Here is a 25,974-nt window from a genome sequence, read left to right on the forward strand (position 1 = left end):
TCTCTAAAGCTACCTGCAGTACTCCTTCCTGGGTTACTGGGATCTAGCAAAGAGTGGTGGTGTCAATGTAGTAGCACTAAACTCATTATTTAGATCTTTTCTTAAATTCTTCACACTCTTGTGAGGAATTAACAGTTAGCAAAAATCCAAAACTGTGGGTGACGTTTCTTGTAACTAGCAGTTTTGAGATGATTGCCTGTGCAAAACCACCTACGTTGGCTGTTACCACCACTTTTGTACACTACGTGTAGTGTTGTATATCCCCCTTCTCTTAATGACCAAGACAGGAAGGACGTGAAAGCAGTCCATATGCATAAGAACTGTAAAAATGTTCCAGCAGAGATATGGACCATGTGGACACAGCACAAGATGGTTGGCCTACACAAGCAGTTGCCTTCAAGAACTCAGATCTAGACCAAGAGGCTGCTTTTATAATTGTGTGTCATCAGTATTTAGTATCATGTTGTATTTATCTTTTACCTCTTCATACCCACTCACTCCACTTCTTTCTCATGAAACACCTTGTGTCATCTCACCCTCAAAAGGTTGTAATCCTGCCGCCTCTAATTCCTCTCCAGCTCCCAGCTGTCTCCTACCCATGTTTATCAGTGTTTTTACACTGTGAGCTAATGAATAGCTCTGCAGGTGACTAATTTCAAAGCTGATAGCATATGCCAAAAGGGTAGATATGCTTCTCAGTCAAGCCAAAGCAGCAGCTGGCAAGGTCTGAGCTTTCCAAATAGCTTTGATCCAGCCTTTGCAGCTTCAGCTGTGGGTAGAGGTTGACTGATGTAAACCTGGGATAGCTGGGAGAGAAGTGGTCTTTCCCAAGACTCTTACGAGAAGAGAACAGTATTCTTATGAGGAAAGGAAGATTATATATAAGGGCAAGAAAGACTAGACAAGGGAAACATGTAAATAAGATAGAGAGCCTACATGACAGAAAACTGTCAAAAGAAGTAAAAACCTGAAAAGAGCAATGAAAAAGAAGAAGAAGAAAATCTGCAAAAGAAAGTGTTCATAAACAGTAATTTTGTGATTACCAATACTGGCAGATCTGAAAGCAATTTATCTGACATATCTAGCTGAACAAGTAGTGCAGGCAGGTTCTTTGCAATTATATGCTTGGATTTGACATCAGATTTGACTGGATTTTTTTTAAATAGTGTTGAGTAAATTTGGGGAGTCAATTATTTACTCATCAGTTCAGCTTCCATCAGAACTGTCAGTACTGTAGATTTCAGTAAATAATCACATGAGTTCTTATCACAAGGACTCTCTTGCTGTTAATAGTCTACAGGCCACATGTGTACCTGACAGACAACTTCTCTGGTATACATATTCCAAAGAGACAGTTGTATTTAAACATGGGTAGAATGATCAGCAAAGCTTAGTCTATAGCGTGCTGCAGTTTTGTAGGGCTTTATCCAGCAGTTCTCGAGTAGAACCAGTCAATCTGGCTGCTCACTCTTAGATACTTTGCCAGTCCAATGGCAGTTCTGAAAGGAAAACAACAGAGATGTTTTTTAATGAGACTTATGGTAGTGAGAGTAGAGAACTGTTAATAAGAAGAGGGAAGAGTAGATGCAATTGGAGAGAAGGACGAAGGGTGGTGGGCTGTTTCCAAATCTCAGGAGTGTAACAATGAATCTGTGTTCTGAGCTCTATCACTTTTTAACAAATTGCAAATAACAAGGTGGCAACTTGCAAATGCCATCTCACACAGACACTCTCTTTAATTTTAGCCGGGATGTTGTCCAAGTTTGAAAGAGAAGACAACAAGGTATTTCAGAAGACCACCATCCTGCCTTGTGCATTTAGTGTTCTGTAAAGGTTTTTTCCTAATTGTCTCTATTCCTTGTATGTTTTTGCATTTCAAGCCCCTTTGGCTAGTGAATCTGCAAGTAAACAAAGGCTTCTATCTGAAGCCAGAGGTTCCTGAATGCCTCACTGTAGTGTTTTCATCCCAGCTGTCACACTGTGCAGTTGCCAAAATCTGTTGTGAAAAATCACAGCTCTGAAGGTAGATTAGCAGACATTTATCATCTTTCTTCGTGACAAAGAAACCGCAAATGTACCCTAGCTTATTTTTTGTTTCACTGAATCCTACTCTGCTAGGGTGTATCACTTAAATCTCCTTTTGGTTTCCCCCTCCCCATAATTTCACAGAACAAACATGAACAGAGAGTGTACAGGAATAACATTATAAAAGCATAGCTTTCAGTTTGGATGATTTTCTGGGGTCAGAAAGTTCAGTCATTCATTTTTTCTCCATACAGAAGTAACCCATAAGGCTCCAAAACTGGCTTATCTTTTGCATCAAAAAAGGTAACAATATGCTGATTAGCTGGTATTACCTTCCAATTGAATTACATGTTTCTGTGAAAATACCAAAAAAATCATGCAATCTGCTCTTGCTCTGCCTGCTTCTCATGGGGTTTATTACAGAAGATGAAAAATAACTGAAAAAGGTCATGACTGAAATTTGTCATTCTCTTGACTGACATTTGTGCCATTCTCTCCACATATGGAGCACTACATGCAGTAGAATGTTTATTAAGTGTTGTTGTTGCATAAATTCCTACATATTTGTTAAAAAGACAAGGCTGAAGGAATGCATCCTATTGTTTTAGGTGCAGAGACTGATCCTCATAGAGCGAGAGAGTTTATTTTATGGTCTTGAGCCAAACTCAACAAAGTTTTGTCTCTTGCTGGTATTAGACTGTGTCTCATTGCAGAATCTGTTATTTTGGAGACAGTTACCACTCATAATCATCAAGCCAGAGGTTTAGACCAGTGTTTTTTTAATCTTTTAAAAAAATGTTCAGACTCTAAACAATTTTCCAGTGGAGGTATAAAAACCCTGTGTAGTTAAGTTGTACATATTCACAATATATTCGCACCTCATAGATACTTTTTGTGACCCTTTAGGAAGTAATGCATGGACTCCCCTCTGTGATCTGTGGATAACAAGTTTATGTCCAGTGCTTTGGCTATGATGACTGAAGAAATAACATACATGAATAACAAATAAGATATAAAAACTTCAGTTTGCTTGAATCATTTGTATTTAAGAAGTTAAAATCCTTCTTTTAGAATAAACATTCTTCTCAATTCAGCATGGTTTTCACAGGCTTTTCATCTACACGTGCAGACGTGTGAAGGGAAGAATGTAGTTTCATGTATCAAATTATTTTCTACAAATGAGGATGAGCCATATAATTTATAAACACAATAAGAGCAAACAGCCCACTGTATCAAGCCAACTAATACTGTATCCTGTGGGAAAATAGTGTTTGCATTTCCTGTAAAACAAAAGATGAAGTCTTTCTACTTTAAAATCAGTGGCAGTTCTGCCTTTGATTTTATTTGGAATTCCCTCCTATGCATGACACCATCCATTCCAAACAATGTTGGTGGAATACCAAAGAGGCAGTCTGTTTTCAAACTTGCAATACAAAAATGTTGAGTATCAAATTCTGTTCCTTCCATGTAAATATGGAAGGGCTCAACTGGAGCCACTGAATTATTAAGGGCTTATTTAAGTGTAAGTGAAGGTGGGATCTAGCCTAGAATTTCTTTGACTATAGAAGGTGCATTCTTCCTTGCAGATGTTGGGTGATATGGTGTTTTTTTTTTTTAATGTGAACATTCGATGAATTAATTCATAATGTGCAATAGCTGCTGAAGTATGTGAAAGATCGTCAAAAGAGAGTGATGGAAGAAGTCAGAGGTGCTCTGATCTTCTCTTGCCCAAGTCTTTGAGAGGTAGTTTATGCTTCTGCTAGCCATGTTCAGTATACCAGATACCACATCAGTTCTATAGTAGTAAATGGCTGTGGTACTAAGCACACATTAAAATTTCTGCAAGTCAGACAGAAATTTTTTTGCTTCTTAAAAAACATTCTCTAGGTCCACATAGTTTTTAAGGAGTTTCATCATTGTTGTTTGGTGTGATAACAGCTGTAGCTCTTCCTGGTCTCTATTTCTGCTGTCACTTGCTCTGTATTTGGGAGCAAGTTTTAGGGGGTGGAGGCATGGCTACTGCTACCCTGAGATTGTTCAGCATAAGAGCAAAAGAATGATCTTCTGCAGCAGGATGCTTCCTCTCTATCTCCTTCCTCTCTCCTCCAAGTCAGCTGTTGATTAGCCTGTCTAAGATTTTCGTAATAGCTTTTTAGTCATTGTAATAGCTTTGCATTAGTGACATATGAAGAGCTTTTTAGGTACCAGTATTCTAAAAGCTTCCAGCAGTATCACTCTGCATTTACATGAGGCCAGAAGGAAGAATTTAACCAGCTGAGAAGTAAGTTTTCCATTCACATGTTTAAGGTGTGAAAAAGTGCACAACACACTTTACTACACGGTTGCTATGAAACAGAGACCTACAACTCTGAATAGCAGCTGTTGTCTGTATGATGAAAAGACATCCTTTATTTCTCCTTTAGATAGTAGACAAGTTATTTTCACTGTTTAATCAATATGAACATAGTATCTGGAATTTTAAGCTTTTCTTAGCCTGTTGGTGTACTCACTGGAAATGTCAACTTAATCATATCAGATGAAACAGAAAAACTGTTTTTTTCGAAGCTGATGATTTTTTTTTTGTTTATTTGCGTATCTTAAATAAACACTTTGGTTTGCTGGCTCCAGAATCCCTCTTACATGTCTAAAAGGTCTATTCATTAGAAAAGTTGCCCTATTAAATTGATCAGTACAGACAAAGCTTCTTCGGTAACCTTGGAGGACCTTCAGGATGTAGCATATGAATCAGCCCACCTAGATCAGTTTTAAACGCCAAAGCAGTATCAACCTCGCACCCTCCATGGTATAGTTGGTTCATGCTGACAGGTAGAAGATGCCTTTTTTGCTCTTTTTGGTCGGGATCTCTGTACATTTTATGACATTAAGATAGGGTATGGTCTTTCCACTTGAAGCATCCACCCATTTCCCAAACCATCATCTCACAAACATTTGTATGACCTAGGGATGCATGAATTACTCCACCCATTGGAAATTCTCCACAAGATGCACTTCATTGTAATTCCAGCCTAGGAGATTTAAGGGAGATTTCAAGAAGATTGTATGTTGAGTCTTGAATTTCATAAGCATAAGGACTATATTTGCTTGAAGCGAACCCTTTATAGAGAATGTTTTCAAGCACTTTGCAATAAGAAAACTATTAGTGTTAAATGTGATTTATTATTAATTGTGCACAGATGGTTTCAGGCTATATTTACTACCATAGTAACTGCATTATCAAATAAAGAGAAGATTCTGTACTTCATGAAAAGACATATGAAATGAAGAAAATTGTAAATTTACAAGAACAGATTGGATAATAGGATAGGAAAATTACCAAATATGTATTTACTTACCACTCTCTATACTTTTCTTAATGAGCAGAAGCAATGAGAGAAAAAAGCACTTACCAAAAATTATACTCTTTAGGTAGAGTGTTATTGCAGGAATGATACTGTCCTGCATGCCATGAGCAAACTATTAATTTAGGTCTACTTGAAAGTGGGCACCTATGACTCCTCATCAGCACTTTCCAGCTTAGGCAGGAAAGAGGAAGACATTGCTTCTGGTTTTGCCAGTGTAGTTTCAACATTGGAAAAAGAACTCTAATTATATCCATGAGCACTGTATTTGGGCAATATTGTGGCAGTGCAATTCAAAGCTGTGCTTGAGCCCTGGAGGGTAAGAAATCATAGCTGTAATCCGCCTGTGCTTTGGGAACTGGAGAGCCCTGAGTCCACAGCACCACTGAGGCAGCAGGGCTTCCCCATCACAGAAAAATGATCTGTGATACCATGCTTTGCCATGGCCCTTCCACTGTTCCTCACTCTGGGCCTCCAGGAGAACCTCCGAGGACAATGTCTCCTGTTGCCTGTGACAGGGCAGTTCACTAGTGGAGGTTTTTAGTGCTTTCATCCATGAGAAGAAATGAGATATAGCCCTTGTTAGCTGTATATCTAAGAAGAATTCATGGAGGTATCAACCTTTGCAGAACTGGCAGAGAGTATAAGAGCTAGCAGGCTCCATTATGGGAATATTTGTTTTAATCTGTTTCAAGCTTCCTTCTTTTTGCTCACAGTTTGACAACTCCCAGATGACAGCATAAATATACATTTATCTTTAAAATTCAGTTAGAAGTTCTAACCGTGCAAGATACTGCTTTAAGTATGTAATCTGGTATGTGAGAATATCTCTTCAAGCTTCACAGGTATTTTCTTCAGCAGGAAAAATAAAATCCACAAGGACTTGTCCTGTTGTCAAACATTTGACAGCTTGCATTGGTAGTAAAGAGGTAAAGACAGTAAAAGATGATCTGGAAGCTGGTACTGAAAATGATACATAATTTGAGTTACTCTAATTTTTGTAAAACTAAGTTGAACGCTTCTTTTTGTCCAACTACCCTTCAGACAGTGTTTATTTTTACCATGTGAAAAACTGAGTATTGTATGAATGCAAAGAAAAAACTTAAGTAAAAACTTAAGTAAAAAAACAGCATGGGCTTAGCAAATCACGTAATGCAACTGAATACAGTGTATTTTTAAATATGCATGACATAAAACAGTAACATAGGTGGCATTTAGTTACTTCTTGATTACCTACAGCATCGGAAGTAAGACTTAAGAGAATTATCTATTATTCTTTGGGAAAATGACTACTATTTTCAGTTAAAAGCAATGTATTTTGACACTTGTCGGTAGACTGCCATGATTTCAGGATTTTTGTATTGGCCAAAATCAACGCTTTGCGCTGGTTTCTCTTCCAGCAGCTGGGACATTGACAGTCCCCTTGAATTACTGAATGCAATGAATTTTATGCAGAGTTTTCAAGGAAATATTTCATAAAAATTGAGTCCAAATCAGTGAAAGTTTCCTCAAGAGTTCCCTAATACATGGTGCAATTTGAAATAAAAACACTCTTGCCAGAAAAGCTGCTTGTAGTTTGGGTTTTCAATGACTGCAGCTGTGGGCTTGTTCAAACTTCAACTAGCTGTTACTCTCTCACTTAATCCATCATCTATACCTCCTTTTAGGATTGGTGGAGCTGTGCCAACAGTCTTCTCCTATTTTTCCGAAGTGCTTGCTCGGGAGAAACGAGGTGAACACCTGAGTTGGCTCTGTATGTTTTGGATGATTGGTGGCATCTACGCTTCTGCAATGGCTTGGGCAATAATTCCTCATTATGGTAAGAAAAACATCTCCTTGTGATTTGTAGCTCTTCTAGTATGAAAGCAAAGTCTTGAAGTGTAGTTTAAAGAGGGAACATCATGCCTGTTCTCAAAATACTGACCCTGCTGTTAAGAAAAAAGTTGATTGTTTGGTGGAAATAATGGGAATAGGTTGTATCCTAAATAACAAACAATATATTAAAAGGCACAAAAATTAGCAAATACCCCTGCTTAGTCATATTCTTTAGATTACTGAAAACCTGGACACATGAGAATATATTTGGTGTTATTGTTGAATCTGGAGAAAATGAGTGATGTGGAGACTTGCATCAGAGAAAATAAATTTTAAATTGCTGGATCTCAAATTTTTTCTCACTTTGTTTAATACAGAGATAAAATGTCAGTTATACATTCTTGAGAAAGAAGAGTAAGGACTATCTTAATGTTTGCAGTGCTAGTTCTGAATATAAAGCTGTGCTGAATGTTTCATTCTTAGTTGATCTTTTTAGTAGTGTAGAAATAGAGAAATTGGACAGAGTACACTTAAATGCTGTAGGGGTGAATGAGGGCAAACACGACAGAAAGCTTTCAGTGGCTGAAGTTGCACAGATGTGCAATATAAGCCACTTTGTGAAAGAGCTCTTTACTGCCCTGACATGGTTAAACATTATGTGGAGGTACAGATTCAATTCTTAGTCTCTTGGGCTTGCCTTTTAGAGGAGTTAAGTGCTTATGGGTCTCCAGGATTGCTGAGACTGCTTAGGGGTTCTTAAAAATCAGCCTCTACAAGCACTTCTCCCTGGCATTCAAGACAAGTAAAGCAGCATTGTGAGTTAGCTGGCATCCAAAGCAGCTTTCTTTAGCCAAGCAATGAAGTTTATCACAGTTGGATTGTGAAAGAGAGGACAACTTCATAAGGTTTGCCCAAAGTGATTGGAACATTCAGCAAGCAGTAATGTCCAGACATAAATTACAATTGTGCAGACTAATCAAATATCTAGACTGTTGCATTAAAGTTAATTTTAGAGTCCAGTACACGCAACCTGAATCTATGTCTTCAACCTTGCCTTTTGGCTTTGAATTGCTGGAATCAAAGAGAGGAATTTTTGCTGACAAGGCACAATGTGGATAATTTTTCTTTCCCAATTAATAAATTGCTCTGGATGCCAAGTAATTTTTGCTTGCCTATGGATTTTTATTTTCTTTATCTTTCATTGGAAAATGCAAACATTATGACAGACTGATTTACATAGGTTGTCTAATTTCATTGTAGATTTTATAAATAATTCAATAACCTTTACTGAGATGCTTTTACAATGTCACATGGCAGTATATCTCAATGAATAATAATACACTTCCTTATACCAAAGCAGTGGCACTAGAGGGAATAATTTTCTTCTTTCTTTAGCAGGGGAAGAATATCAGCAACAAAAAGCCATGCTGCACTGATTTTTTTTGTGTCCTTCTGCAAAAATACTTATGAAATCACTTAAGACAAAAGAATGTAGAAACCAATTTTAAAAGACAGCATTCTTCAGATATAAATCATTCTCCTTGCAGTATAGTAATGAAAGTTGTAATAGCCAAAAGGAGGGGTAAAAAGCAAGCTATAAACAACAGACACAATCCTTTCTCACAGCAAAAGAAGCGGGTTTACATGTCATCTTGGCAAAATTAAGCAGAATGTATTTATGGGTTTTGATGAGGTCTTAAAATTGTCTTCACTTTAAATCAGACTTTTTTGTTATGTTGTGAAGTTTAAAACCTGTGTCTTAGTTCCTAGTACAAACGTGGAATCACCCCAGCTCAGGACCAGGGGCAAACTGCTTTGTTGCCATGGTGCTGTGCCAAGCTCCCAGGCGTTGCCAAGGGCTCCCAGGGCAAACCCTGCTCTGGCACTCAGGAGAGCCCAGTCACACATTGCTGTACCCTCCTGGAAACACTGCAGGCCAGGTGAATACCAGCGCAAATCTCTGCACCATTTGTATATCACATGCGTTCATGAGGAGGCTCTTGTAGTCGTATTTTCTCTTTTACAATTTCTGCATCGTTTCCATGGAATTATTTTGCCAGAATTAAGGAAAGATACAGATTTTTATCCAAATCACTTCCAGTCCTCCTCGTCATTCACATCTCCACTGATCAGGAAGCAAAACATAATTACAAACAAAGCAGCCCACCCACTTCTAAGGCTCATTTATAGTGTGCATAGAGATTTCTGAGCTCTCCGCTTCTCACATGAGGAGTAAACAACTGATTTTTCCCAGCTGAACTCAGAAGTTACTCAACAGCAGTGAATGAAGTTGTGTTTGTTGAAAAGCAATAAACTGCCACTGAGCATAGTGGAATCATTCTTAAATGAATAGAAAAATACCAGGCCAACAGAGTAGAATAATTTCATAGATTTTTTTCCTTCCTCTTTTACAAATGTATTCCCTTCATTTGTACTGCCTCTTATATAAACCACTTTAAAAAGTCCTAGATTCACAGCCAGTGTACATTATCTAGCCCAAGGCAGCCAGTGAAGCTATACAAGTTTAACAGTTGAACATTTAGCTCTATCTTTCAGTGGGAAAACAAAGATTACATTCTCTATATGTAACAGTTTATCTCTGTTTCTGTTCAAGCAGCACAGGAGTGTCTGAAACCTGAGTAACGCTCTGAAACACAAAATAAAGGGAAGGTGACAGTTGCCTTGGCATCAGCGTGTTGTTAAAAGAGGAATCAGCATGATGTAGTGCTGCAGTGACTACATACGGAAAGGCTAATATCGTCTAGAAGACAAGCATCTCTGTCTCCGGGCTTCTTAAAGTCTATAGCTCTCGCCTTTTGTTTAAAAATTGAAAATGGATGTAGACTTGTTCAGGGTCTCTGAAAGAGGAGTTCAGGTCATGGAGAAGCTATTAGAAGAAACATCTGCAGAGAAATGCTTCTAATTGCTGCTGATTAACAAAGTCCCAGATTAGGCTGCTACAAAGAAATTGCTTTATGCACTACTTAGGTCAGGCTGGATAGGAAGGATAATTACTGTTTTATACATAATTTTGCAAGTGCAACTTTAAATTTAACATCATGTTTCAAGGTAGATTAGTTCAAAGACTGTCAAATACATCAAATGTGTATTACAATATTCTTTAATTTATATATATATATGAATAATTCTTTATTCATTTTTCAAATAACAAAGAGTGAGAAATCACATTTCAGTTTAAAATCCAGATAGTGGTATATTACCATTTTTTTACACCAAATTTATGTGTTAGTCTGAGGATAGGAATAAAAAACCATTATGCAAGTTGTTCATTTTACCCCTTTAATTAAAAAAAAAACAAAACCAAAAGAAAGTTATAAAATTATCAGTTCTGAAAAAAAATATGTTGCCCGCCATACACATGTATTATTTTAAAAGTCAGTCTCAATTTTTATTGTGCCATATCTCCAAACTAAAAATCAGGGGAAGCTGGATAACGATTTCAGTGTATTTAACCCATCAGTTTTGGTATTCCATGTAGTTTTATGTTTTGCATATATGCTGTATACAAGACTTTTCTGGCTTTATGAACTACAGAAAAATGTTTCAGAATTTGAAACATTCCCTAGAGTATTTTGTTTAGCGACAAACAAATATTGACCTCATTTATTTCTAAATCTTATTCCTGAAAAAGAAGGGGAATACATGGCCAAAAAGAAATGAGATTGCAAGGCAGAGAACTGGAGGTGATGGGGAGTGTGACCAGGATGGTGCAGGTGTCCAGGCTGCTACAGCATAAGCTGCACTTTGAATCTGAAGCTTCCCCCACACTCTAGCCCCCCCACTTCTGGAATTTAACAGACAATGATGTCAAATGGCTTTAGTGAACAAATCTCCATGGTATGATCAGAGGCAGAGACATTACTTCCATATATATTAATCGAATTCCAGTTAAATTAGGCTAGATTATTCACTAAAAGACTACAAAATTAATAATACAGAATCAAAGAAATAGGAAACATGCTACTTTTTACTAGGGAAGACGCCCTGCTGGACCTGTTGTTTGTGAACAGAGAAGGCCTGGTGGGTGATGTGACAGTTGAAGGCCATCTTGGGTGTAGCAATCATGAAATGATAGAGTTTTTGATTCTTGGAGAAGTAAGGAGGGGGGTCAGCAGAACTGCTACCTTGGACTTCCAGAGGGCAGACTTTGACCTGTTTAGGAGCCTGGTTGAAAGAGTCTCTTGGGAGGCAATCCTGAAGGGCAAAGGAGTCCAAGAAGGCTGGACATTCTTCAAGAAGGAAATTTTACAGGTGCAGGAGCAGGCCATCTCCATGTGCTGAAAGACGAGCTGGTGGGGGAGAAGACCGGTCCAGCTAAACAGAGACCTTCAGCTGGAACTCAGGAAAAAAAGGAGAGTGTATGACCTTTGGAAGAAGGGGCAGGCAACTCAGGAGGACTACAAGGATGTTGTGAGTTTATGCAGAAAGAAAATTAGAAGGACCAAAGCCCAACTAGAGCTTAATCTGTCTACTGCCATAAAAGACAATAAAGAATGTTTCTATAAATACATTAGCAACAAAAGGGCTACGGAGAATCTCCATCCTTTACTGGATGTAGGGGGGAAGCATAGTGACAAAGGATGAGGAAAAGGCTGAGGTACTTAATGCCGCCTTTGACTCAATCGTTAATAGTAAGACGAGTTGTTCTCTGTGTGCCTAGCCCCCTGAGCTGGAAGACAGGTGTGGGGAGCAGAATGAAGCCCCCATAATCCAAGGGGTAAGGGTTAGTGACCTGCTACACCACTTAGACACACAGAAGTCTATGGGGCTGGATGGGATCCACCCAGGGGTACTGAGGGAGCTGGCAGAAGTGCTCACCAAGCCACTTTCCATCATCTGTCAGCAGTCCTGGCTAACCAGGGAGGTCCCAGTTGACTGGAGGTTAGCAAATGTGACGCCCATCTACAAGAAGGGTCGGAAGGAGGATCTGGGCAGCTACAGGCCTGTCAGCCTGACCTCGGTGCCGGGAAAGGTTATGGAGCAGATCATCCTGAGTGCCATCATGTGGCACGTACAGGACAACCAGGGGATCAGGCTCAGCCAGCATGAGTTTATGAAAGAGAGGTCCCACTTCACTAACCTGGTCTCCTTCTGTGATAAGGTGACCCGCTTAGCGGATGAGGGGAAGGCGGTGGATGTTGTCTACTTGGACTTTAGTAAGGCCTTTGACACCGTTTCCCACAGCATTCTCCTGGATAAAACTGGCTGCTCATGGCTTGGACGAGTATACTCTTCGCTGGATAAAAAACTGGCTGGATGGCTGGGCTCAAAGAGTTGTGGTGAATGGAGTTAAATCCAGTTGGTGGCCGGTCACCAGTGGTGTTCCCCAGGGCTCAGCGTTGGGGCCGGTCCTGGTCAGTATCTTTCTCAATGATCTGGATGAGGGGATTGAGTGCACCCTCAGGAAGTCTGCAGATGACACCAAGCTGGGTGGAAGTGTCCATCTGCTGGAGGGTAGGAAGGCCCTACAGAGGGACCTGGACAGGCTGGATCGTTGCGCCGGGGCCAACGGTACGAGATTCAACAAGGCTCCATGCCAGCTCCGCGCTTGGGTCACAACCACCCCAGGCAACGCTACAGGCTGGGGGAGGAGTGGCTGGAGAGCTGCCTGGTGGAAAATGACCTGGGGGTGCTGGTCAACAGCTGGCTGAATATGAGCTGGCAGTGTGCCCAGGTGGGCAAGAAGGCCAATAGCATCCTGGCTTCTATCAGAAATAGTGTGGCCAGAAGGACTAGAGAAGTGACTGTCCCCCTGTACTTGGCACTGGTGAGGCCGCACCTCGAGTCCTGGGTTCAGTTTTGGGTCCCTCCCTACAAGAAGGACGTCGAGGTGCTGGAGCGTGTCCAAAGAAGGGCAGCGAAGTTGGTGAAGGGTCTGGAGCACAAGTCTTAGGAGGAGCGGCTGAGGGAGCTGGCCTTGTTTAGTCTGCAGAAGGGGAGGCTGAGGGGAGACCTTATGGCTCTCTACAGCCACCGGAAAGGAGGTCGTAGCGAGGCGGGGGGGCGGTCTCTTCTCCCCAGTAACAAGCGACAGGATGAGAGGAAAGGGCCTCAAGCTGCGCCAGGGGAAGTTTAGGTTGGATATTAGGAAAAACTTCTTCACCGAAAGGAGAGTCAGGCATCGGAACAGGCTGCCCAGGGAAGTGGTTGAGCCTCCATCCCCAGAGGTATTTAAAAGACGGGTAGACGTGCTGCTTGAGGACGTGGTTTAGTGGTGGACTTGGCACTGCTAGGTTAACGAACAGTTGGACTTGATGATCTTAAAGGTCCTTTCCAACCTAAACAATTCTATGATTCTATTCCAACACACTCCATGCAAAAAGGAGATTTAAGTCTTTAGTGTAAACATTTTATTCAGACTGGTGTAATCACATTGCATAACAGAACTTCATCTAAACTCTCATTTTTCATCAGTAGAGTCTTTTTTCCACTTAATTGAGGACCAGCTACTTGTGTTCATAAGAGAGGTATTTAACACCATTCAGGGAACACAAATTTGGAGGAGAAAGAAATGGAATAAGAAATCTAAGGAAAAAGCATTCAATTTCAGAATAGAAGATTTCTGCCTAGCTGTAATGTGTCTCTCTAGGTGTAAGTAGGAAAGTGTCAACTTGCTCACTGATTTTTCCATTGCATCTGCAAACGATTGGTATTTTGTCCTGTGACTGAAAGAGGACAAGTTATGAATTATATTTCTACTCCAGTCACTAGAATTTTACTAAACTAAAGAAAGCTTTTTTTTTTTCTGATTTTTAAAATTTTTTTTTTAAGGAGAATAGGTTTTTTACAGTAACACAGAACTTAAAAATGCAGACATAGAAGTGTCCAAACAATGGACACACTCGTGACTTGCAAAACATTGTGTTTAAAAGATTAATAGTAACTTCTATTTTTAAAATTTTCCAACCTAAATGATTCTATGATTCTGTGTCTCCTACTGGAAATTTTGTATTCTTTTCCTGGTTTGTAAAATATATTTGTTCCTACTTTTCTCTGAAGATCTTTGCCTTTTACTTTTCTCCTGCCAATATCCTTAAATGAGTTTAAATGGCAGAAACTGGAATTTAGTTTAGATAGGAAAGAAGTCAAGTTTTAAATACAGATGTAATAAAGTACTAACATAAACTGCCAAATGTGTTTACAGAATCTCCATCACTGGAGGTTTTTAAGGACACATCAAATGACAGCCTGTCCTCAATAGTTTAGGAGCAAACTAAATTCACCAAACCTACTACTAGAGACCTGTTGCCTGTTCTTAGTTCTACTTTCCATATATACGTAAGTCTTTTCATAGGCACAGGAGTCCATAAATGGCTTCTCTTTCTAACTGAGCATAATTGTGATTACAGTGGAGCAATATGTTTTCCTTTGAGTAAGTGGCTTGCAAAGTGGCCTGAAAAACATTTCTCAGTTTGTAGCAGAAGATTGTTGAGGTGTGGCAGATCAATTCACCTGAAGAAAATAACTTTACTGGCAATCAAAAAGATCTTTTTATCACCTTTTTGGTAGGTGGCTCGAGAGTAGTTTCTGTAGTATTTTCTATTGTCATGTTTGCTTTGTTCTTATGTTGTCCAGTTGGAGATAAAAAAGGTAAACATATCTTCAAAACTGCAATAGAATCCCCTTCTGTTTGAAACCATTGTGAACTATACTGTAGTAGAACAGGCAAGGAGGTAAGCAGAGCTGCATGCAGCAGCTATGCAGGTGAGGAGGTGGAGAGCTACTGGCTCACTGTGCAGCTCAGAGCATGTACAGCACCAGGCAGTGTTAATGGAGGAGTTAATCTTTCAGCCTGTGGCGGACTGTCATGGTTTAACCCCAGCTGGCAACTAAGCACCATGCAGCTGCTCGCTCACTCACCCCCTGGTGGGATGGGGGAGAGAATCAGAAGAGTAAAAGTGAGAAAACTCGTGGGTTGAGATAAGGACAGTTTAATAGGTAAAGCAAAAGCTGTGCACATAACCAAAGCGAAACAAGGAATTCATTCACTACTTCCCATCAGCAGGCAGGTGTTTGGCCATCTCCAGGAAAACAGGGCTCCATCACATGTAACGGTTACTTGGAAAGACAAAACACCGTAACTCCAAATGCCCCCCTCTTTCTTTCTTCTTCCCCCAGCTTTATGTGCTGACCATGATGTCATATGGTATGGAATATCCCTTTGGTCAGTTGGGGTCAGCTGTCCTGGCTGTGCCCCCTCCCAGCTTCTTGTGCACCCCCAGCCTACTCGCTGGTGGGGTGGGGTGAGAAGCAGAAAAGGCCTTGACTCTGTGTAAGCACTGCTCAGCAATAATGAAAACATCTCTGTATTATCAATGCTGTTTTCAGCACCAATGCAAAACATAGACCCATTTCTTCTTACTATGAAGAAAATTAACTCTACCCCAGCCAAAACCAGCACACAGACTAAACTGAGAACATGATGAACTAAAACTGTTCAGTGGCAATGAAGTCAGAAAAACTTTTGACTTCCTTATTCTATGTTTTTTTGTTGGGCTAAAGTGTTTCTCAGTGGCACGTGGCAGCAGCAGTACTGGGATAAAGGATACTATGCCAATGCTGTCTATTATCAGTGGGGTTATAGGGCATGGTGAGTACTTGATTAGCAGTAAAAGCAGAAGGATCTTAGGAGCCATCCATCTTCGAGCACTTCTGATGAGCAGAACAGGATCATTATGACTGGTGGGAGCTGCAAGTGTGGACATACAGAGATTTCAGTCTAGCCTGCTGGTCTCCTCCCATTACAAGGAGACAAGAGTTTATTGCATTAGCGAAGTGGAGTTAAGAGGTTGCAGTCTTCTGTGGTGATCATTATTCCAAGATGAATGCCAGTTCACAGAAACAGTTGTTCCCCAGTACATAAATGTTACATGGTATGTATTTTAGACAATATAAGGAAAAAGTGGAGCTTTTTCTGTTTGTCAGCATTTCTTTTTGTAGAAATTAAAAGCTTCATGAATGGCTTTATTACTAAAATGAAGGACTAAAAACCAGGCTTTTTGCTAGCAGCTTGTATAAACTACATTTTTTCCAACAGTAACCCATCAACTTGGGTATCTCAAAGTCTACGCCAGGATTGTAGCTGGATGAGTTGTCCTGGTTTCAGCATGAGTATAGAAAATTCTTTACCACTTTGAAAAATTAGTATCTTAACTTCCTTATTACTTGTCTGTAGAAAAAAACCCTATTAATTACTTTCTTGGGATTGCACAGATTAATATCTGTAAAGCATCTTTAGACACAATTTGTCTGCTCAAATCTATATGCTTCAAAGTGTCCAAGTTGATGGTGGTGCTGTAAATACTTGGCTGTTACTTTTACAGATATTGCTGCATTTCAAATGTTTCTTGTAGCACTTCTAAATTCTGAAATGCATGCTAGAGGTGGGTCTGAGCATCCGAGGAACAGCTTGATTTCACTCATGGCTATTTCATCAGCTGCTCCCAGCATTTTCTCAGCAGCAAGGTGCCTAGCAGTTTATAAATGTATTATAAATCATGGTTTCATCTTAGGGAAAGGATCACCAAGTTCCTTCTTCCACCCTTCCTTTGCTGTACTCACCAGAGGGGAATTTGACTATCTCTGATGCAGTGCACCCATCCAATCAAAAGACTGGGAAGCGCTTACATGATTTATAATAAAAAGAGCCACGCTTGACTGATTTCATATTGCTGCATCACTGCAGTGACTGCACCCAAAACAACCAGCGAAAGAAACTATACTCAGTAGTCATATCTACAGAGATTAATTACTGCAGTTCCTTCTACATCAACACCTCATTAATGTGAGTTGGAAATAGGAAAAACAGTTATGTGGGAGCTGTTTGGTTTCCTTGGTCAAAGTTGGAACATGCTGAAATAGGATGCCATCAATGATTTAGACATGCAAGAGGTGGATCAGTGATGTCTTCTTTAATCTTGCAGAAGGCAAATAGGAGAAAAGCATGATTAGCTGCAAACGGAAAAGGAATAAACTGCTTGCTGATGATAAGACAAAAAGTAATGAGCTGAAATTTCTTTCAAGTGGAGATAGTACAGATAATGAAAAAGACTTTCTAATAGTGTGTTAGTTAAACATCTGAATAAAACTGCTACAGAAGTAGTGAAATTTCAGTCACTGTAAGTCTTTAAGAAAATATTAAATGAACATGTTTTGAGAATATTGTAGGGGCCATCATTGATTCTGATTTGGAGCAAGTGGATGCACTGGATGCCCCCTCAAGGTCCCATCCAGCCCTTTTCTCAGGGACCTATTAAACAGATACTCTGTTGCTCCAGAGGGTGGTGGGATAGGGCAGAAAAGAGCAAATGAAGAAAACAAAGACAAAAGGAGGAGGGAATGTCAGAAATTAGAAGGGGAGGAGGGGGGGAAGGAGCAATATTGGACATTTCTAGCACACTTAGGAAAATGCCTGTCTATTAAAATATTCTAGCTGTTAGCTCCAAAAGGAAGACAGAAGGTTTCTCTGCTGAATAACCCTGCACTGGTAGAAAGAGAAATGAAAACATCTGTCCTTCTCTAATCTTGAAAATTCTGGACTCTCAATTTAATAAACATTCTTTTTCTTATTTTTCTCAAACCTTTCCCTACTAGTCTGCCTTTTTCATGGTGGTTCAGAACAAATACAAGCCATGGCAGCAGCTGTTTTGGAAAAAGATGAGCCCAAGGCTTCATTTTCTATTACATAGTAGCTTCTGTTCTCTGCAGAAGATCTCTGAATTTTATTAGTTGTCCAGAACAAAAAAAGATGCCAAAGAAGATGGCCTGGGGAAGAGCTGCATGTGTCTTTTCTCAGTTGTAAAAAGCCCATGAATGCACTAATAAGTCTGCAAAATTTATATCAATTTTTTTTTTTTTTAACTTGGAGGAAACATTTTATCCAAATTTTAAAACCAAGAGCAGCTCTTCAATTTTGCCTTCTCCATGCAATTTCCTTTCTGATATATCTTCTGTCTTCAGAATCCATGAATCTATGGATACCTTAACCAATAAAAAATACTGTTTGAGATTTAAAAGAAGAAACTGGAGCTTTGTTAAGGTTGAGACTGCATTTGCTATGAGACTGTGTCATGCTGAACAAATGGAACTGATCAGTCATAAAGGCATCTCCTACATAATGCAACATCTGTTGACCTGTTTTGCATTCCACTAAGAGGCAAAATGATCCCCAATGTACTGTGCTTCACCCCATACTTAGTGCACTTCCATTAATCTGGTATTCCACAGGCTGAAGCTGTATCTATACTTTTTAAATCCGAGTTAATTGAAGTGGCTATGAAGCAGTTTTAATGTTAACTTGAGTTATCAACTCCTACTCGTGAATTGCTCTTCATTTGAAATAATCCTATGAAATTAGATTATACTGAATGTGTATACTTTAAAAAAATCTTCATCTTTAGGAACAAGAATGACAGAACACAGCAGAATTTAGAACAGCTGCTTATGCAAATCCAGCTAGGAAAGCAAAACAAATCACTTTGTTTATCAGTTTGCAATTTTCTGTGCCCTAATGCAGGGTTTGATATGGTCATTTAAATATTTATATTTGCAAGCGTTACAAGCTTAAGTAGCTTTTAGCACATCTACTTAATGAGCACTAAAGATGCTCATTAGCGAGCTTCAAATATAACCTTCTCCTGGGCTGTTTAGGTTGACTGTGAAAAAGAAGATTTCTTTATTGAGAGGTTCAGTAAAAAACTAGCAAGTTGTTTTGTGAGCAGAGAAGTTATGAGGTCCAGTTTCCTAGGGGTGTCTGTTAATGTCCCTGTGATCCTGGCTAACCCCTTTCTCCCTGGTCTTTGCCTGTATCCCTTACAACGCACCACGGCAGTACTTTAAGTTTCTCCTTGCTTTTTCCAGATCCATTTCTGCTATAGTCTCTACAGGTGCCTTTTCTTGTTCCCAGCACTGTGCAATAAGAAACACTCAGCTTCCCACACCCTCATCGTGCTCCCTGCTGTGTTACAGCTGTGCTCCAGTCTAGCTGCTGTCAGGGAGGAGGCAGTGCATTTTGGCTTGGTTCAGACCAGTGCCAGAGCCAATGGATGGCATGGCCGTGGTGCGGTCCCAGCCCCTAGGCTGGCTGCAGCATCCCTGAGGGACTACTGACTTCTCCTGCCTTTTCCTCCATCCTCTGATGGGGTCTCTCCCCTCTGCCTGGGCAGTGCGTTCCACAATGCTTTGGGGAATGTGATTATCTTTGAGACTATTTCTTCCTGTCAGATTTGACTGAAGTAGGTCAATGGCTTTAAACAATGCTCGTGGAGGAACTGACAGACAGGTGAACAGATTGTTGCCATAAACATCCCTGTCTAATGCCATAAACATCATTTTCCATGGAAACCACAGTAATAGTCAATCATTCTTACGGCAATAAAACAATGGCAACTCCTCGGCCTTAGTTTTAATGAAAACTCAGTTTCACAAAATGTATTGGCCTTTGAGTATGAACTGGGAAAAATTACATCCAAGTTAATGAAACTGCCTTAAGAAATCTGGCCAGTGGCCATCAGAAATATCTGCAGTGTCAGGCATAACCTTGCTTTTCACATGCAGAAACAAATAAGATTCTAATCTGATGAGATTCCTTCTTTGTTCAAATTTTTAATGTTAAAAAGACAAAAAAGCTTTTGGGTTTGTGACTGGTCTTTAACAGATGAAAAATTCAGGTGATTTGTACAGCTGGGCATAAGAAGAGGTCACTGGTCTTACTCTATGATTATTCAGATACATAAATATATACATTTTCTCTGGAAGACAGTACAACAGTACAAATTTGTCAACCATACTTCCATAATGTTTGTCTGGCTGATAAAACTGCTCTAAAGGTGTTGGTCGTTGTCCTTTTTAGTAACAGCTTCTTTTCACTTCAGTAGTGTATTCTGTCTGTGGATTGATATACAACTGGAATGTAATTTTTCACTTTGCAGTGCAGTTGCCTTTAAAATAAAATTAACATAATCAATTGCAGAATGGCATTGGATTTCTTTTTCAGGAAGTTTGTTTATACTTTTCCTCAAAGAAAAATATTAAATGTTACTTTTGAAAATCATGCCTACTTCAATGAATGTAATTCCATCAAGGTATATTTAATTATTCATGTGTATCTGAGCATCTTAATGCAGCATCTGACTATATTCTTTCTGCTCATATTTATAGGGGAGGCACCTGTACAAACATATGGGAAAAAACTGATCTACCTACTCTATAGTGTTTGTGTGCTTAATATTCCCAATGCGGCTGTATTTTTACACTTTTCAAGGATGCCAGCAGAAAACAGTATAAAATGAGCAAAGAGAAACAGAAAGATTTGGTAGTAAGGGCTCTGGGTCAAGGTTTCAGTTCCTGATCCCCTCAGCTTTGATGCTGGCTGAGATGAGGAGATTCTGCTTTCTATGACTCTCTGTTCCTCTCTTGCTGTTTGAGTCTGTACTATCTCGTTTCCTTTCTAGTACAGGGGCTATTTGTTTTGGGGCATTGAAAGTTTTGGCCCCCCTCCTAGTTGTTTCCTGAAGGGACCATTGCCGTATAGTAAAAAAGTGAGGAATCACAGCTAAGGAGATCAAAGTAAGGCTTTAGATTGTTTTATTTTCCCACAGGAAATTTATGTATTTCTACCTGATATAAAGCATCTGATTCCGTCATGATATCTGGATATTCTAAACTCTGTAAGAAAGTAATGAAGCTTTATAAAAGGAAAAATATAATATAATCCTCTGTTTATTTAATATATTTTGTTTTCCTTTTTCCCTTTGATAATTACATTTCAAACACTGCGACGGCCTCTCTGTGGGTAAAATCCACCTCTGCCCCACGCCACCACTTGGATAGCTATGATAGAGTATAACTGAGGATCATTAGTACTTGATTTGTGAGTGCAAGTAATATTTGTGTTGGAAGTGTTTGACCAAAGCTTGAATTCAGGACTTCTGACCCATGGTCCACAGTATGTGCAGAAAAGTTCTATGTATTCAACTGGCCAGGTTTGTTTAATTGCTGTTAGATTAGGAGATGATTCTTAGAATGCACATCTGGTCTAATTATCAGATCACATGAACTCCCTGTTTAGTCTATCTGTCTCTCTCTTAGTGATAGGATATTGCTCCTTTTTGTTTAAAATTAAAAATATAATAAGAGGTAAATTAAATAGCAAAAAAGGAAATGAGACTTAAATCACAGCACTGAAATGCTCATTAAAAAAGATTTTTCTTGCAACAACTTTCAAACAAAATACAATAAATTTAAATTTTCAAAGAGTTTCTTGAATTGCATAGGTGTTCTGTTGTTACACTACAGCAGCATGCAAAAAGTAAAACACACATCTCTAGTAAAAGACACATCCTCTCTGTATTCTTCAGAAAATGATCCAGCATTTGAATGATTGTTTTGTTTGTAAAAGTTGGGCTAGATACATCGGCCCCATTTTCTTTTCATAGACTGTAGTGTTTTATTGTGTCTTCTTCTGATTGTCTTTTTTGATTAATTGCTTCTCTTTTCTTCTTCTCTGTGAGCCCATCATTTAAATATCCTTAGTCCAGATGCACATAAATCACTGGAAGTCCTGGACCAGGATAGGAACACTTACATTTTCAATTAGCTTCCACGTTTAACAGCTGCTGTTAGTAGTGTCTACAACAACTTGTCACACCAAATATAACACAATTTGTGAGCTCAGAGCTATGGGTAGGCCGTGGAGGGCACCACACAAAAATACGTAGAGATCATTGTATCTATATTTTGCATATTGGTAGGACACCAATGTAATCAGATTTTGTTGCAGAGAAGTGTTTTCTTTCAGACTTGGTTTATAATGACTACTGCACAGGGCATTTGGCAATTTTACATTCTCTACTTATAAAAGCAGATTTTGTCTGCCATTGGTGATTTACTCTTACTGTACTCTTTAGCACTGTCCAAACAGATGTTTTGAACTATGTATGCAAACCATTTTTCAATTCTTAATTAGGTGTAGTAAAATAAAGTAGTGGAAACCACTAAGTACATGTAGGAGACCAGACGTAGAAATCTTAACAAGAAATCAAAAGTAAGGTCCTACAAACAAAGTTTGAAGCATATTTTAGTGACATTTGATTTCACAATCTCAATGTCAACACTGACCATGCTATTTTTAAGCTCTGAAGGCAGCATCTTTTAACATGTGCTCTCCCCCACTTTTTTTGACATTAGTTGCATCTACTTGTTCTGTCATCTCTGGAAAGCATGATATGGGCTTTTCTTCTTAGACTGATGAGCTTCTAAGTTATGATATTGTCAGAGTCATGGCCAGCAGATTTTACCTCTTTGTTCTGCAGATTGGGAAGTGCCTTCACTGAAGAGCTGCACAGAGCCAGAGTCAAGCGAGGACTTTGCAGAACGGCATGAGTACATAAATCTCTGGGGCCACTGACTCAGTCAGACAGTCAGACCAATTATGTACCACAACGCTTGTAATGAGATTTTCGATGGCATCAGCTAAATATTAACCCTTGGTGGCCTATTCTGGGTTGTTTTGGTTTTTTTCATAAGTGAGTAATTAAAGCATCATCTTCCCAGTTCTTCAGTCTCCGTTCTGCTTTGGACTATAATGTAAACTCAGTGTTATTATTGAATAGATCTTGCTTGTATTGGAAAAATAAATTTTAATTCTTTTGCTTACTTTTTATCTGGTTGTTAAGCTGAGAAAATTCTTAGACCATTCTTTGATTCAGTTTTCTTTCCAGATGCTGCCAGCTACTGCTATGGTTTTCAACAGCGGGGATTTCATAAAATACTTCTCGGCTATATGCCCATAAAAATAATTAAGACAAATAAATCTTTCATCCATAGGCCTTAGTTAGCCATGTAGGACTCTACACATCCATTTGAAAAATGCCTAGTGGTCATTAAATTCAGGAAGGTTGCAAACCACTGACCTCTTGCATCCCCACACTACTTCAGATTTTTTCTGACTCCATAGTATTACAAGGGCATTGGGAAGATTGCAAATGTATACATAAAAGAATCTTACATCCAAGCACTTACAGCAAACGTTGGTTTCCACAGAACTGAGGAGAGTGCCGTATGAGTACTAATATCGCTACTTACAAGTAGATGTAGATTTATATCAGATCTTTAACTGAAAAGAGAAAATTTTCCAAATCCAATTTAGGTGCAGAAATGTGACAAAAGCAGCCATTTATAGGGAAATTAAACACTGGAGCTTTTGATTACAAATCACAACTCTTTTCAAGTTTTGCGTCTGAACCCTGGACAAAATTTGACCTGTGTCCATCTACATTAATTTGTAGTAGTCTTGGGCAGTTTTCTCTGAATAAGGGTCATGAGTGCACATAAGGGAAGTGCAGAACATTCTAGCCTGAATATGCATATTTACTTATTTAGTATTTCAATGTCTTTCTTTGTGGATTTGGACAGTACAGTTTCCTCCCAAACTCTGTTTATTTTGGCTCTGATTTTTCTCTTATTTTCATGCCTCTTCAGTGTTATAGAGATCTTCCAGCACTGAGTTAAGACTTAACCTATGTAAGTATTACTGTTCCTGTTTTATAGATAGGGATGCAGCTTATAAATACCCAGAAAAGCACAATAAAACACGGTAGATTGCCAATAACTTGCCATGTAATTGGATGATGTTAGGGATAGTGGTGGCTTGGAGACTAAAGTAAGTAAAAAAACATCTATACCTCTATGTAAGATAAATAACTTAAGAGGGAGAGGAATCTTCATTTTCTGCCAGGTGGTTTGCTGTCAGCTGACTCTTACAGCTGCCATTCAAACCAGAATGTTCCCTGCAAAGTGCACTTACCCAAGATGTTTTTCTTTTTTTCTTTTTACCATGCTTTTTGTATATACAGGTAATCATAAAAATTTGTTTCAGTGCTGCTTTACATGAGTAAAAACGTTATTTGTCCAGCTCTGTGAAGCACACAGGAATCCTCTTGTTACCATACCTTTCTCAGTCATATAGTAAGTGCAGAAGACGCAAAACCAATTCCGAAAATGCCATGAGCTGCCTCTTGTGAAAGCTCTTCTACTCTTTTGCCACTGTTGTAACTATTGCACCTTTGGAATAGTCCACTGAAGGGGACAATATGGAGTGAATATATAGAAAATTTATAATGGTCAATTTAGTTTGCAAGTCCTTTCTCCCTGGTTCTGTATAACTTCCCTTCTCTCCTGTAAGACTTCATAAAATGTGAACTGCTAATGAGTGATTTTGCCCTATTCATAGCTCTGTTTTCTTTAGTTGGCCCAATATCCTTCCCGGTAGAGAAGATTGAAGTGCAAGGATAGCTTCTTTTGTTGAAGTCAAGATACAGACATGCCATTCCCATTAGGCTCAGTACTGACAACAGCCTACTTCAAGTCCCTACCTGTATTCGTGTTTATCTAGCTAGGCAGGCAAGTGAGATCCTGATTTCCTAATCATTAATAGACCACTAATTAAGCATCCTTTGCCACCTCTAGCACCTGCCAAGATTAGACATATGACATGACCAGGCTGTTGGGTACCTCCAGTTCTTATTAGGAATTGCTGCTTTAGTTCTCCTATATGATTACATCTGTTCATCTCTTCTGCCATTTCAGAGATTAACTTCTTGCCTGTATTGGCTACTGTGAGGCACAGCATCTTGATACAGCCATATTTTAGGGCCAAGTGAAAGACAGATTTCAGACAGACCATTGCAATTCATGTACACAATGACTTAGAAGCTTCCCTTGTCTTTTTTTCCCCCAGCATTGCTAGGTATTCTGATTTTAAACTATTTTGTATGGTTTTTCTATCAATCAGGCCTGTCACAGGTACATTAGCATTTCCAAGGCAAGAAAAGAAACCTAACAACAGCTCTATATTCTGCGCAGAGTATATGTAAGGTTAAGTGAAAGGCTGGCATATCATTACTAAACCTCGAATTTTGGGCACGTATCATACTGTATCATTGTCTGAAGTATGGGGATATACAAACTTCCTCCTCAATGAAAAGTAAAACTGGGCAGTACTACAGCAGGTATTAGAAACATTTAAAAAGTAGATTATTGATGTCACTGTTCAGAGGTACTACAGCTGTAGACCTCACCTGGAGTACAGAGCCATACAATTCCTCCATGGATAGAGGAGTTTTGTCTGGTGTTATTAGAGTGCAAATTATTGTCTATGAGATGTCAGCCCTACTTGCAGCTGTCCTGGGGCTTGTCCGAATGGCAGATAATGTTACCAGAGTGACCAGAGACCTGATAATCTCAGGTCTTCAGAAGAAGATCAATGCCAACACAGAGAAGTGATGAGTGTCAGTGGCTGACAACCCCTTCCTCTGCAGGAAAGGAAACGTGCCTTTAGAAAATGCCTTGTTCCTTTTAATCATAGTTTTAAGTATCAGCAGACCAAGTCTGAGTTTAATGTGTTTGTGAAATATATCTTTTTAATACTATTACTTTCTTCTTTCATTGAACTGTTGATCCTCATGGCTCCCAGGGACTGATAGCATCAGCTAGAGAGCCAGGCAGATGCAGATGAGAGAAAGTCTTCTGCAGGCACCTTTGTTAAGGTACCTCTATCATGGCCTGCCACACTTCAGCTATTTTATTTCCAGGTTCCTTCTGCAGAAATTACCAGCAGCTGACCTGCTGAGCCAGTGTGTTTGTAGAGTATCTAACTATCTATATAGGCTAAAAATAACACTGCCTTTCCCATGTGATATTAATAGTCTAATCACAGGAAAGACAAGTGTTCTACTTCGTGTCACTGGAATTTCAC

General features: G+C 39.3%; 1 protein-coding gene across 2 annotated transcripts in view; it reads left to right on the forward strand.

The window, feature by feature from the left end:
• The window catches only part of SV2C (synaptic vesicle glycoprotein 2C), a 119,772-nt gene that overhangs the window by 56,087 nt on the left and 37,711 nt on the right, over window positions 1-25,974 (forward strand). For both annotated transcript variants that reach the window (XM_087742235.1, XM_087742237.1), the window contains exon 4: window positions 7,052-7,203. In XM_087742235.1, the coding sequence (XP_087598361.1) occupies window positions 7,052-7,203 (152 nt within the window). The remainder of the gene's footprint in view (window positions 1-7,051; window positions 7,204-25,974) is intronic.

The sequence above is a fragment of the Nipponia nippon genome, unplaced genomic scaffold (assembly GCF_047370975.1).
Source record: "Nipponia nippon isolate SJK-2023a ecotype South Korea unplaced genomic scaffold, ASM4737097v1 scaffold_8, whole genome shotgun sequence".
Classification (NCBI taxonomy): domain Eukaryota; kingdom Metazoa; phylum Chordata; class Aves; order Pelecaniformes; family Threskiornithidae; genus Nipponia; species Nipponia nippon.